General features: G+C 40.1%; 1 protein-coding gene and 1 long non-coding RNA gene across 2 annotated transcripts in view; both read right to left on the bottom strand.

The window, feature by feature from the left end:
• Positions 1-7,174: 7,174 nt before the first annotated feature.
• LOC112487802 (uncharacterized) lies at positions 7,175-8,035 on the bottom strand. The gene is made up of 2 exons (XR_003051241.1): positions 7,391-8,035; positions 7,175-7,353 (listed from the first exon to the last, which is right to left on the bottom strand). It is a non-coding gene; the product is annotated as an uncharacterized LOC112487802 (long non-coding RNA).
• A 1,373-nt stretch (positions 8,036-9,408) lies between these two features.
• LOC103387783 (bifunctional heparan sulfate N-deacetylase/N-sulfotransferase 2) overlaps positions 9,409-15,646 on the bottom strand; it is an 18,014-nt gene continuing 11,776 nt past the window's right edge. Inside the window, 9 exon segments of the mRNA XM_008322555.3 lie at positions 9,409-9,705; positions 10,546-10,648; positions 10,779-10,888; positions 11,115-11,285; positions 11,378-11,552; positions 13,132-13,255; positions 13,343-13,439; positions 15,209-15,391; positions 15,424-15,444. Coding sequence (XP_008320777.1) covers positions 9,580-9,705; positions 10,546-10,648; positions 10,779-10,888; positions 11,115-11,285; positions 11,378-11,552; positions 13,132-13,255; positions 13,343-13,439; positions 15,209-15,391; positions 15,424-15,444 — 1,110 coding nt within the window. The 3' untranslated portion in view covers positions 9,409-9,579.

The following is a 15,646-nucleotide window of genomic DNA, read 5'->3' on the forward strand; positions in this document are numbered from 1 at the left end:
CTATTGTTAGACGTTATTGTTTGATCTTGTTGTGTTGAGCCCTTGGTTGACTCGAAGACAGGTTGACCAGAATGGGACTTGTCCAAGGCAACCGTTTCCACTTGATAATATAGTCCTGACACAGGAGGCTTGACCTCTGCCATAGGAGACCTTTTGGAAAAAAAAAAAAGAATGCAAAGCATGTAAATATTTTACATCTTCAGAAACCAACGATGGCTATATTAAAGAAATGAAAATAAATAAATGAAAATTAAAAAAAAAAAAAATCTACCCTCATACTCACTTTGTTATTCAACAGATGTTGGGGTCTTACATTTTCCAGATATATGAGGAAATTGTTCTTTAGTGTAATTACTTCGAAAATTGCTAAATCCCCAATCTCCTGCTTGTCGCTAAACATAAGATTATAAGATTTTCCAGATTATAAGTCGCACTTTGTTTCATCCTTTGGGTGGTTTGTGTATTTCACTATTTCACGGTTCATTCTTTACTGAATTCACGACTTTGCAAGGTTCCTGGATCTGGATTTGCAAGAGATGTCACAGGAAAGGGATGACGGTATGGTTCGATCGTTCCGATTTTGCAACAAAACCAAGACCACATGTCATGACTGCCTACGAGCTACTCTTCGACTGGAAAAAGAAGCAGCGGAAGCGACTGCCGATCACAATGTTTTGCAGCCGGTTCCTGCTACTGTTATGGATACACCTTTGGAAACTGTGGAAGAGGTGCCCCAAGAAATGGCAACACCCTCTGAAGAGACGTCAAATCAGTTATCGGCTGCGCAGTAAAAGTCATCATCATTTTACTGCGCATAAATATGGTTTCACGACTTCGCCAAAATTCAGTTCGCGCCGCAGATCTTGGAACCTATCTACGGTGATAAACCAGGGACCACTGATCTTGGAACCTATCTACGGTGATAAACGAGGGACCACTGTATATCCCTGCAATACCCACGTTCCCCCAGTAGATGGCATAAAAAAAATGATAAAAGCGTTGGAGTATTTTAGCCTTTATGCATGACTTTTTGCATGTCATTTATCTTAGTTTACACGAACTCTCCATCTATTAAAAGGTTTGCCCACGCCTGGTGTAGCTGTTTTCATCAACAATATTAATAAATCTACAGTCCCTCAGAATTAGACTGACAATAGTGTCAGTCAGCTTGTCAGTTCTTCCTAGTGAGAAGCCAGACAAATGCCATAAAGCTGAGTCCATTGCAAATCCACGATGCGTGTCTTAGTTTACACGAACTCTCCATCTATTAAAAGGTTGGACCACGCCTGGTGTAGCTGTTTTCATCAACAATATTAATAAATCTACAGTAGCCAGAGAAGCCAGACATCTGCCATAAAGCTGAGTCCATTGCAAATCCACGATGCGTGTTGAGATAGTATTTGAAGCTGGATATACGCTATATGACCAAAAGTATCGGCTCACCTGCCTTGACTCCTACTATGAACTGAAGTGCCATCCCATTCCTAACCCAGAGTTCGATATGATGTCGGTCGACCTTTTGCAGCTATTACAGCTTCAACTCTTCTGGGAAGACTGTCCACAAGGTTGAGGAGAGTGTTTATAGGAATTTTCTGACCATTCTTCCAAAAGCGCATTGGTGAGGTCACACACTGATGTCGGTCGAGAAGGCCTGGGCTCTCAGTCTCCGCTCTAATTCATCCCAAAGGTGTTCTATCGGGTTCAGGTCAGGACTGGAACTAAGGGGCCAAGCCCAGCTCCTGAAAAAACAACCCCACACCATAATTTGAGTCTGGGTTTGGAGGTTGCCAGGAGAACGGTACATTTCAGACTGCTTTGTGCCGACTGTGAAATTTGGTGGAGGAGGAATTATGGGTATTATAATATAGGAATATTGAACTCTGGGTTAGGAATGGGATGGCACTTCAGTTCATAGTATGAGTCAAGGCAGGTGAGCCGATACTTTTGGTAATATAGTGTATTTGGTGAAATGAAAAAAATGTTTCCGGATAACATCCTGTGTATCTACGATGATGCATTAGAGCAAAATGGATGGCCGGTGGAATTATTGGATATACATCATTCAGTGCATGCATTAAAATATATTAAAAAAAAAATGGAATCTCAGTAATTTCACAGACGAAAACGACCCAAATAACACCTAATTATAACCATTACTACTACTGTTTATTACCTTATCTCAACGGTTTGAAGGTTGAAGATATATTTAGTATCAAGTCAAACGTACTGTGTCAAAAAAAGATTCAATAGTTTGATACAAACCACTGTATGAGTTGCGGGCGCCAGCATTCTCCATACAATCTACGGATGATCAAAATAGATTCATAAAATGCGCTGCTCTGCTGCCATCTAGTGACTGGAGGTTTATTGTTCAAGCATGAATAAAAACAATATAATGAAAGTCCCCCCCCCGCTTGCTATTAAAAATATTTCCGAACGACCGGGAGAACTTTTATCTGCACATGCAAACTTGGAGATGGAGGTAGTGACAATAGAAAACTCTATACCATACTTGTCGCACTCAAGGCCCGTGGGCCAAATGGGTCAATTTACAATATTTTTAACTTATAATAATAAATAATAATCAATTGCAAAAACGTTATGAAGTAGTTACAGCCACATAGTTTGGCAGTTACAGCCTGCCCTCCAGGGGGAGGTGTATTGCTTATGGTGATTACACACTCATGCAGTATGTTAGCTAAGAATAAACACTTCTTAGCTAGCATCCAGTTGGTTAAACAAATGATTACTTGCCGTACGACCGGAGAACATTCGAATATTTTCATCCTGCAGATTACCTCTCACAGTGATCACTTCGTTGCTCGGGCTCTGCCCCTGCTTCTTTCATCTTCCTTTTAGATGTATGGAGATGGAGAGCGTCGGCGTCCTTCTGCTCCTCGCTTCCACAGGTGATCTCTCCTTCTCTTCCCTTTTTATTGGAAGCCCCCCCTCGTCACTCTGTTGCTTTCCTTGTCCTCCTCTTCCGTGCCCTTTCCTCTGTCTCAGTAGCCCCCCGGCTGTGCAACAAGATGGTGGTGGGGACCTTGAGATAATCTTCTTTCGACATCTGATTACAAGTGTGAGGATGTGATTTTTTTTTTTAAATCCCTGTTATGTATGAGGGAGTGTAGCTGGTTAGCGGTTGGCTCCTCCAGCTGTACTGTGAGTGGGAGATGGGGAAGAGGAAGAGGAGGAGGAGGAGGAGGAGGAGGAGAAGGTATGATGAGGAGATAGTCAGTCAGGCAGTCAGCAGCATTGTTCTTCCATCTGGAGAGTGAGAGAAAAATATAACAGAAAGAAGGGAGAAACACATTGGGGTCGGGAGAGAAAGAGAAAGAGAAAGAGAGAGAGAGAGAGAAAGAGAGAGGGGGGGCTGATGCATGAATGAACGAGTGCTAGTCTACATTAAATAAAGCACACATACACATAGATTCCCTCGAACACTCCCACCATCACCATCCCACTCGTCGTCACTATTGCTGTTGCTATGGAAACTGCTATACTCAGTGGATCTGTGTAAATTTCAGGAGGTCATGAGACGACCGACATGCAAAACAAATCAGCTGGGAGATACTCTGCGTGTGTGTGTGTACATTATTTCAGCTACTGGTTGCTCTGACCGCTTAAGAGGAAGAGAAAAAATTAAGATGAGCTTTATTTGAAACTCGTAAAAAAAAGCCTTTCCCTTGTAGCTTAAGCTTTCCCGAAATTCTGTTCCTCCTGTCAATAGCATTAGTCTGAGAGTGACGCATCTTCCCGACGTCACACAGAGCCATCTGCCGTTGAGCAGGTGTGACAGAGACAGAGCGACAGCAGCAGACGCTGAGTGAGGTAAGGGTAGGGGGGGGGGGGGGGGGGGAGGGCTGACAGGATAAATCTAGTCTGTTGTTTTGATCCATCACTGCCCACTCGGGGTCGACATGACTTGCTGTCTTTACAAGCTACTCTCAGCTGAACTGCACACCCACGACCATCCTACCGACACACCTACTCAGCTCAGCTCTCTGCCAGATTTCCTCCTCCTCCTGGTACATTCTGATGACTGCGTTTGTGTATTCACTGGATGGATTTGTGTGCGTTAACCTGTTGACAGTCCATTTAGTATTCGTGACGAATGACAAATCAGTAGTTTTAAACCACCATGCACTGATAATGCAAGCAAACTAAGGCCCGGGGGTCCGGATGCGGCCCGTTCAGCTTCTTAATCCGGCCAGCCAAACTTTTCCTAATTATATACTGTATTTTTCGGACCATAAGGCGCATTAAGCAAAAACAATTAAGCAAAACAATCAAGCATGCCCGGTGATTCCGGCCTTCGTGCAAGCTCGGACGACATTTGAGATTGATACCGTAGCCCAGGCATCCACGATCTATAAGCAGATAGTGGCGTAACTCGCCCGGCGTTGCCTCCCTGTCTTGGTGAATGTGCGTTCGCCTTCTGTCATCCAATGCTCCCACGCAGCTCGCAATTTAACTTTGAACGCCATGTTAACACCAATATTTAGCGGTTGGAATTCTTTGGTTAATCCACCCGGAATGATGGCAAGCCCCGGATTAGTTTGCTTCACTTGGGTTTTGACAATATCGGTGAGATGGGCGCGCACGAAGTCGCAGATCAATCAAGGGACGGAGAATTGTGGAAAAGGGTAGTGACCTAAGTTGGACACAAGGGGGCGCTGTTGTTGTTGTTTGCGGTTGTTACTATTTTTTTTCTGGATGGCCACCGTATTGTTGTTCTGACGCAGTTCCGTGCGGATGTAGTTTTGGAGCGAGAGAGTGTGTGATTTGCCTGAAATAAAAAGAGTTTTTGACCACGAAAAAAAATCGACAGCCATGCGTCTGAGTCGTCCCGCATCGCACCATACATCGACAATTCAAAAATACGACGCAGAGTCTACAGGTGTTTGCGGGTACGATGCGACGTTGCACGGGTTTGGGTTACCCAACCATACTGTAACAGTTGTTGTTGATCGTCTTCTGATTGCGATAACAGAGTTAAACGTCATTTTGGGCTTCATGTTTAATGCGCTGTGTGATTCGGCTTTATAAAATCGGTTAGAGGTCGGTAAGCACGACCAGAAGTAATATATAACGGTACCGGGTTATAACACTGTCGATTTTTGAGAAAACCACAGAAGTTGGATCTGAAGGATTGGGTCTTATAGTCCGAAAATTACAGTAATTTATTTATATTAATAAACTTCTGCCTTTTCCCTGCAAGATCCATGTTTTCCCAATAGCTGGCGTAGAAAATGATAAAGCCTTGGCATGTAAAAAGCTTTGGGAAACCCCTTACCTATATTATAGTCAATGACAAATTCCGTGCGTTGGTTTTTTTTTTACGACATTAAAATTGGGGTAGTAATCGGAAAATATATACAATACTAAAGATTGAAAACACAATTGAACAAAACACTGTCACTGCTGTGTGTTTGTGTAGTGTGTGTAGTGTGAGTACAATTGGGGGCAAAGGGATGGGGCGGAGTGTTAGAGTGACAGCTGCATACAGATTAAGGCCAAAGGTTTCTTAGAGCATTCCCACCACGTCACATATTCAAATTAAAACCGCATTTAGAAAGAAAAATATCAAGTCTTTTTTTTGAAAAATATCAAGTCTGGTACCTGACATACAATGATACCCGTTATTACGTTTACATGTAATAACGTGAAACGTATCACGTAATAACATGAAACGTATCACGAAATAACGTGAAACTTATCACGTAATTACGTGATACTGCGCCAATTTTTACCGCTTTCTGATAAAAGCTGGGTTGAGAGCAATACCGGCCGATATTATCGGACATCCCTACTAAGTACACTCGAGTATCAACAAAGGTTGGTGACCCGTTTCCTAGACTCTACACCAGGGGTCTCCAACCTTTTTGAAACCGAGGGCTACTTCAATGGCTCTTCGTAACATGAAGAGCTACTTGTCTGATACAAACTTCCCAAACAATAGTTAAAATAATCATACAATGATACCCTTCTTATTCTCGCCATTACACCCATTGAATATCATTGCAAGTGTAACTGAATGAAAAATCACAGTAAAGGTACAATTTTTGACCCTCGTTGACCCTCGTTGACTTGTTTTATTTTAAGAACATCCGCTGCTGGCACCTTACGTAGTCCATGGGGACTACCACGTTGGTGTCCCCAGCTCTATTATACTGTACTGGATTTCTAGTCTTCTTTCCACGCCTGCTGTTATAAGACTGTCCACAAGAGGAAGCTGTTTGACCTCTGTGTATAACAACCTGTATGATCAGTGTGAACCTTTTTCTTTTTTTTTAACCACTTTAAAGGACCGTTGTATTTGGTCAGAATTCATCTGGAGGTCATTTTGTTATATATATATAAAAAAACAGGATGGTTATTTATACTATAACATACTGATTAGCTGTTTTGTCAATGTCAATCAACTTTGTTGTGATGTAACAATAAGCATTTCATCTTAGTTTGGAAATAAAAATGTCAATTTGAGACATTTAGCATAGCGTTTAATAGCATATAAGCTAGCTGTGCTCGATGAATGCAAAATTAGGTTGTAACGTTACAAGCTACATTAGAGAATATGAGTGTTCCGATGGTACTTCAAGGTTGTTATTTCTAGGGTAAAATAAGGAAGTTCCAATAAGAGAAACTGGTAGTCAACCCCTAGGCGCCAAATCCCAAATTAATTATTGTGTCTTCTTTGTGTTGTACATATATTTGGTCTGCTTCTGAGCCAACTTTAGCGCAACACTAAAACCAACCACCAGGTTATAGTCAGTATACTGTATGTCGCTGAAAGTGAAACATTGACCTCACTTGGACATGATGTCACATCCAGATGTTAACAACCGATTCTGATGCAACAGGTAACATTTAATATTATTTAATGTTAGGTGACAGCACTGCACCTGCTGCCACACCTAAAACATTTTTTTTTTTACATCACATGACTTTGTTTAAAAATAAACCACTTTATCATCTGTCTAAGTATCATTGGGCTCTACAAACAATGTTAAAACAATGGTGATACCGTCAAAAAAAAAAGTCTTAAAACCTGCTGCCACACCTAAAACATTTTTTTTACATCACATGACTTTGTTAAAACAATGGTGATACTGTCAAAAAAAAAAAGTCTTAAAAATTGTAACCAGAGTTGTATAACGCCGCGGTCCATTCCTTTTTTTTGTACGAAGGACCAGTCGGCGGGTATCAGCTATTACTGCGGACCGGTAATACTGCGTCATTGTTATTGTATTTTTATAATAAAACATCTTCTAGACTTATATTATATATTATTGGTAAAACAGAAGTACATTTCTTCCCACTGTATTTCACTGTGGCCCGGTACCTAATGACCTATTGCACTGTATTTCACTGTGGCCCGGTACCTGACCTATTGACCGGTATGGGACCTAGGGACCGGTACGTGGTGTAACAGATCTCCTTTTCTTGCAAAGCAGTCAAGGCAACACCGCAACTGTTCCTTTACGACACGGCTTCGACACCATACTCCATACGAGACTGAACCAGTTTAATGTTTCAGATTTCAGCTTACAGATACAGTAGACAGGATTTTGAGTGTAAATCGGTCATTATTCACATCCAATGAGCTGAGGTGATTGGTCAGTGATCTTTGCAGCCTTGTTCCAGCTTTGATATAAACAAACAATGAAATCTTGCCGGATCACTGAAGCAACAAACTCAGAGAAAGATAACCTTAGATAGAGCAAAGAAATGTTGTTGTCTGGATGAACAACAAGAACTGTGAACTACTTACTGCGGTGTCAAGCGCTATTTAGTTTGGTCTTTGGAGTTTTGACATGTGAGTCGTGAGCACCAGGCTGATTATTCCACCTGTGTCCACACGTTTATTGTTGTTGCTCTTATGTCCTGAAGTCTAGAACGGGCTGAAAAGATCCTGGATTTTTAAAAAAAGGTCAAAATGGAAGCCAAAAGAATGCAGACCTGGGACATCACTATTATAAACAGACCTGAGAGGAAATGACTCTCACAAGCCTTCCAGTTCGCAGCAGCTGTGGGTTTTTTTTGCAACAAGCCTTCCAGTTCGCAGCAGCTGTGTTTTTTTTTTGCACAGAAAGCAAATAAAAAAAAACAAAAACAAATCATGTTAAAAAAAAAAAAAAAAGAAAAAAAAAAAGAGTCTGACAAAATCTATCAGAAATAGTTGAAGCAGCTGTACAGACGGGGGCACTGTGATGATAGCATTACATTCCAATGTCACTAAATTGAACCTAAATGACTTCATCTCTGCTGTAGCTTTACAATTTTGACCTGTTCAATGTTTATTGGAATCAATGCTTCACTGCAGCAGCGCACCACACTCTGGGAAAAACAAGCAGACTCATTTCACCGACACCATGATACTGAACGGTTACAGAGGCCGAAATCCACGGTAACTTTTATAAAGCATGATTTCGTGTGATTTTGTGTAACATTGCTGACACTACTTCATACCAAAGCTATTCTCTCACCTTAAGGGCAGATCAATGACTCAGTAGTGTCATGCCATTCTCTCCTCGTGTTAAAAACGACACGACAAAGTCAGTTTTTTCAAAACCTACATAGATTAAAAAAAAAAAAAGGAAAAATGTCTCGTTTGTATCGTTTTGAATCGACCTGGACCTTAAGTAATGCTTCACTCTGTGGGTGGTAACTCATGCTTTAAGTGTGCGCAAAGCAGAACCGGGAATACACTCGACTTCCTCACTGAACCAGCGCGAGTGAGTTTCTTAAACAGAAATGTCATGTAAGTAGAAAAAGTAAAACACAGAAGTGGAAACCACGTACTCGAGCACGTGCATGTGATCGGGCAAGTGATATTCAATTTTCCTGTTCTGAAAAAGGCAGCTGCTGCTCACCTCTGACACAGACCCTAAAATATACATTTTTAAATAATAAAAACAAAAAGAAAAAAAAAAAACCCCACAACTTTATGAGTTGGTGTAAACACAGCCTTGACCACACAAGGAATTGACGAAACCTGTACCAAATGTAACCATGGTATTTACATTGACCTGTGACCACATACAAACGAAACCTATCTTGAGAGTGGAGAACGTGTCCAAGGATTGCCTATCTGCAAAGAAATGTATTTCTATGTACATGTCTGTCTGCCAAACCTTCCATGTACAGCTGCTTTGGAAAGAAATCCTAAGACTATTTTCACAGCCATTCTCGCGATCGGGCGAGACATGCATACGTCTGTGTGTTAGTCCTGTGTGTCATCATACACCTCACCTCTGATACTGCCTCCTCCTGGGGGTGTGACACCTTGCATTACAGTGCGCTATCTTGCTCAATATGACACCATTCTGCTCGTTGCTCTCGTCTTCTGGACAGCAGTAAGCCCCAGCTTCGCTTCACCCACGAATACAGACAAATACAGGTGGACTGCTGGGAGGAGAGTCCATCGGGGTCCACACAAGCTTTCAGCACATACTGCTGTTAAGACTCCAGATTAGTTAGTCCATTCTAATCCAGAACAAACAGTTGGCTCCTCCACAGATTCCAGTCAGACTTTCTGTTTAGTGCAACTGTCTGTGCACCTGCGGGTCGACGGTCTCAGCTCCAGCTGGTGCTCTGCAGTTCTTGGCGAAGCCACGATGGCAGCGGTTGACCCAAACGATTCAGCAGATGAAGCAGCTCCATGTTATGCTCACGGTAGTAGTTAGCCAGAAAGATGCGGGACTGTAGTGTACACAAAAAAAAAAAGGTAAATACCTGAGGGGAAAAAAATATTCTGATGGGTTAGAGCATGTGTTGGATCTGCATTTGAGTGTGAAAGAATTAATAGAGGGATATTGATTCAAATGTTGCCTGTATTTTCAATGTGATCACGACTACAACACAGAAGCATTTTTAATACATATCAAAGCGATATTAGCATATTTGACGGATAGTAAAGCAATTCGTCTAATTTGGCTTTTTTTAAAAATTCATTTACATATTTTATATGCTGAAAAGTCTTGTAAAGCACATAAAGCAACTAATCAACACACACACATATATATATATACACATATATATGTATATATATACATATTTATATACATATATATCTATATATGTATATATATACATATATATCTATATATGTATATATACATATATATTTATACATATATGTATATATATACATGTATATGTATATATGTGTATATATACATATACATGTATATATATACATATACATATATATATACACATATATGGATATATGTATATATATGTATATACATATATTTGTACATACATATATACATACATATATATATATATACATATACATACATATACTGTATATATATATATATATGTGTGTGTGTTGATTAGCTCCAGCTGGTGCTCTCACATATATGTGTATATGTATGTATATATATATGTGTGTGTGTGACTCACTACTTCCTTTAAATACATAGTTTGATGCTTATTTCATAAAAAAAAAAAAAAAGACAACTGCAGTGTGATAATAACAATGATGAACAAAACTATGAAAATGAGGACTAAGAGCGTGTCACGGGGACGGACCTCAGGATTCATGTCTGGATACTTCCTGCCTTTACTCTTGCCCAGACATTTAGGACGACCTCCTTCCCCTCGCTGACACCAGAAACCTTTTCCGTCATCAAACCTGCACACATGGATAATTTAGTTCAGTGTTCTTAGTCGTCCCTGATTAAGTCACGGTGACTCACTGTGACTTTAAGCTGTATAGAAATGTGATTTTTTTTCTCTTTTTTTGGTATGTGAACATGCATTACATTAGAGCCTGGGTGTAGTTGAAGATGGGGGTAATGCCAAGAAACCTCTGGATTCCATCCATCACCAGTGCTGGGTTGGTTCGCAGGAGAGCACCATCGACGACGTGTAACTAAACACATAACGGAACCACATGCCACACATGCCAATTTCAGTGTTGCATTACTGAACTGTGCAATACTACTCTACTCCTACTAAAAAAAAATTCTGGTAATATCTCTGGAATAATACAGAAATCCAAATTATGGAAATATGAATGAAACATACTAAATATACTTCAAATATGCATATGAGGATACAAATATTTATGTTCAACAGTATCTGTGCTGTGCGGTCACCTGGCTGGGCTGGTAGTGTTGAAGCCAGTGCTCCAGGTGAGTAGCGTAAGCTCCTGGGTTAAGGCAGCGTCTCTGAAGAACTTGCAAGTCCTTAGAGGCCGAGGGGCCAGCTGTCACCACGTAATGGAAAGTATTGTTGAGGGCTGCAGGGTCCTGGTGTGCCCTCTGGTGCTGTTGTCATTTACACAGAGAGTTGACTGAGTATAGTACAAAAAAAGAAAACGGAGAATATAAAACAGTGGTTGATTTGTGGGTCTTCTAACCTGGTACCACGAGTAAGCCCTATCTGATGGGTTGATGAGCACTGCCAGGATTTTGGCTCTGGGCAGTAGAGCTGCAGCTCTTTTTGGAGCTACTTCTGTGTCAAAGTAGTTCGCACTTTTCTCAAACATGAAATCCGTGCTGACATTGGAGGGGAATGGGAAGAAGTCCATGTACCTAAAGAGGAAAGGAACAAAAAAAAAAAATTCTTTTTTTTTTTACTCAATTATTAATTTAAATTTAATATTTTAATATCAAAATTAAAATATTAAAACCGGCATGACTAGGTATTGGTGTACCGCAATTTCCGGACTGTTGAGAGCACATAAATATAAGCCACGCCCACGAAATTTAAAAAGAAAGAAATAATCGGACATATATAGACCGCACTTCTCTGTAAGACACAGGTGGCCGTGTTTTAACATGGGATATTTACACAGAGATTACACAAGATTTTTTTTATTTTTTTTTTATTTTTAATTAAATAAATGCGTTTTTTCTCCCGATCAGTGCCTGTAACATGGCTGGGCACACGTTAGCTCTTTTCTGCTTTGGCGCCCTGACCATAGTTGGAATGCAGAGAGGAGACTTAGTGATCTGCTCCAGGGCTGAAGCTAACATTAGCTCCAGGGCTAACTCCCTTCACTTTGTGCTTGTCCGCAGCAGAGGTAAACAGAAACAGGGAAGTTGGGGTCTTTATTATCAGCCACTCCAACCACAACAGAACATAAACAGCTCCTGTATAACCAACTCACGCTTCAACATGACAGGACTCAAACTGCTCTCAACTTTCGCTACCGTTCTCTTCCTCGCTCCACGCTCATATACAGTAGGTACGGGAGGTATTCAGACCCCTTTAAATTTGTCACTCTTTGTTTCATTGCAGCCATTTGCTAAAATCAAAAAAAGTTCATTTTATTTCTCATTAATGTACACATGTGATATTTCAATTTTTCTTTTTCAATACATTTGCAAAAATTTCTACATTTCTGGTTTTTTTTCCGTCAAGATGGGGTGCTGAGTGTACATTAATGAGAAATAAAATGAACTTTTTTTGATTTTAGCAAATGGCTGCAATGAAACAAAGAGTGACAAATTTAAAGGGGTCTGAATACCTCCCGTACCTACTGTATATGAGCGTGGAGCGAGGAAGAGAACGGTAGCGAAAGTTGAGAGCAGTTTGAGTCCTGTCATGTTGAAGCGTGAGTTGGTTATACAGGAGCTGTTTATGTTCTGTTGTGGTTGGAGTGGCTGATAATAAAGACCCCAACTTCCCTGTTTCTGTTTACCTCTGCTGCGGACAAGCACAAAGTGAAGGGAGTTAGCCCTGGAGCTAATGTTAGCTTCAGCCCTGGAGCAGATCACTAAGTCTCCTCTCTGCATTCCAACTATGGTCAGGGCGCCAAAGCAGAAAAGAGCTAACGTGTGCCCAGCCATGTTACAGGCACTGATCGGGAGAAAAAACGCATTTATTTAATTAAAAATAAAAAAAAAATAAAAAAAATCTTGTGTAATCTCTGTGTAAATATCCCATGTTAAAACACGGCCACCTGTGTCTTACAGAGAAGTGCGGTCTATATATGTCCGATTATTTCTTTCTTTTTAAATTTCGTGGGCGTGGCTTATATTTATGTGCTCTCAACAGTCCGGAAATTGCGGTACACCAATACCTAGTCATGCCGGTCTCTAGCATTGTGACTTTTTCGTGAATCACTTCCTGACGACATGGTGCACAACCGAAGCTGCGTGAACGTACCAGTCAATTCCATTGTCATAATTGGCTCCACTGAAGAACTGAATCTCCTCAAAAGTGACAGGGCTGGGGAAAGAACTGGTAATTGCTGGGTGGAGGCTGAGGAATGAATGAAGCGCTGTAGTGCCTTAGAGAAAGACAAAGCAATGGAACTGGTTACACCCAAGTTTGAACAAAGGAGAGAGGTGAGCTGATGGATTTCGGAGTTTGATACCTGTTTTCTGTGGTCCGACAACAAGGAACTTGGGAAGTCGATCGCAAGTCTTTTCTTTTGACCAGATATCTTTGTGTCTTTTATCGTGACAAGGATTCTGAAAAGTGCGAAGGCACGGAAATTTTAAAACACACTCATCAAAGAAACACGTTTTACATACAATACAATGTTGTACCTAAATCGGTGACTTCCAACCATAAACATTTTTGTTTGGTGGTGTGCCGTCGGATTATTCTAATTAGGGATGGCCGATATTAGCTTTTTGCTAATATCCAATATGCTGATATTGTCAGAGAGCTTAATTTCCTAGACCGATATCAACCGATACCAATATAGATGGTTTTTCCGACAATCGTTATTACCCATGATGCATCGCGCCACTGGCCAATGTTGTGCGGCAAAAGACGCGAATGGGTAGACGTAAACAATGGATAATGACAACAAAAGACAAGAATATTAAAATCGCCGGAGGTCAATCGGACGAAATTGTTGTATAGAGATTAACTGGACACAATTACAAAGGCAAGACACTTGGACAAGTTGAAAATAACGGATGGAAAAGACCTATACAAAGTCAACAAAGCTGAGTGGAAGCGGACGGACATTGAAAATTAGCCAGATAACGTACAGTATATCATGCAATATTCCATCCATCCATTTTCATCCGCTTATCCATTACCGGGTCGCGGGGGCAACAGTCCCCACCCAAAATCACACTGCAACCCCCCCAAACCTTCCTGCGGGTGGTGAGTCCACTGAAAGGTATTAACCGCCCTAACCGGGATTCGAACCCAGGAGGTGAACCCTGGGGTTCCACACCAATGACAGAGACACTGCCTCTGGGCCAAAGCGCCACATGCGGTATTTGTTAACACAAGTACTCGTTAATACAAATATTTGTTATAATTTGTAAATATGTGTTTACAAATAATAATTTAATAATTAAATAAATAATAATTTATTATTTAACAAATAATAATTTAACAAACAAACAAACAAATAATAATTTAATCAATTTAATTTTTTTGTTTAAATTAATTTAATCAATTTAATTTGTTTGTTTAAACAAACAAACAAATAATAATTCAATAATAATTTTACAAATAATTTGCAAATAAATATTATTTGTAAATATATTATTTGTAAATATTAAATATGTTGTAAATATTTGTTAATACAAATATCACATCAAATATCAATATATTATACAGCGTGTTAATGTAAAATTCACAGTGACATGTACGGATGTACGTCTTCTGTAATATATTATACAGCGTGTTAATGTAAAACTCACAGTGACACGTATGGATGTACTTTTGTCTTTTGTAAACATCCTCAGAATAACAGTTTACATGGAGGATTTACGTTTGCATTGTGTGCATTTGTCACGTATGCAAAGTGCATTTTGATATATTTGAATTTTAATTGACATTAAACACATGAATTAAATTAAAAAAGTATAATGTAATTACCCGAAAAATAAAGTGTTCAGAACAGACTCGGTAATGCCGTTTGCTTGGCTCTGGGTTGAAAATTAGCACGGTTAATATGTAAAAGCCATAGCATCCGTATTTAATATCTATCTATAAACTCTTTTGCCGCACAAGATGGTGGACTACGGAACTATGGGTAGTCGCGTGACATCATTGGAAAACTATCTATATGCAGCGGTTTACCTCCAAAACTGCAGTAAATGTAAAATCAGCAGCAAAATCAACAACAATTCTTTCAGATGTTACATAATTATGCTAACATCATGCCAAAAATATCGGTCGGCCTAATGTAAAATTTGTGCTGCGGCTGAAAATTGTTTGGGAGTAACAATACAGTATGATCTCTCTTAAGAAATACCATCCGTACACTAACCTGCCAGAGTGGGTCTCTCTCCTCGGGGAAGATCTGGAAGTATTTTTCAGCCAGTTGCACAGGTGGCAGCGTCTGCAGCCGAAGGTTAGTCCAACACTGGACAAACTTTACCAGGGACTCAAATGTGTAAAGACCTAGCCGGTCGTTGCCGTAGTTTGACAGATGGGTCATGAAGATACTGATCTGGAGTGAGTAGGCACAACACAATGAACAACTCAGTTTGGGTTAACAGTTAGTTTCAAAGGAAAAAAAAAAACAATAAAGATGTTATTAAGTGGGAGAAAAATGATCCCAAGTTCAGTCGCAAAACTAAGATTAGACGCAGACAACATAGTCATTTTAGCGTCCCAAAATTAGCAGGACACAAACACTCTAAATACAGGTTGAATGTAAGAATACTGTCATTTTACTATTATAGAAAAAAAAAAGTGTCTCGGT

This window comes from Cynoglossus semilaevis, chromosome 12 (genome assembly GCF_000523025.1).
Source record: "Cynoglossus semilaevis isolate Cse_v1.0 chromosome 12, Cse_v1.0, whole genome shotgun sequence".
NCBI lineage: Eukaryota > Metazoa > Chordata > Actinopteri > Pleuronectiformes > Cynoglossidae > Cynoglossus > Cynoglossus semilaevis.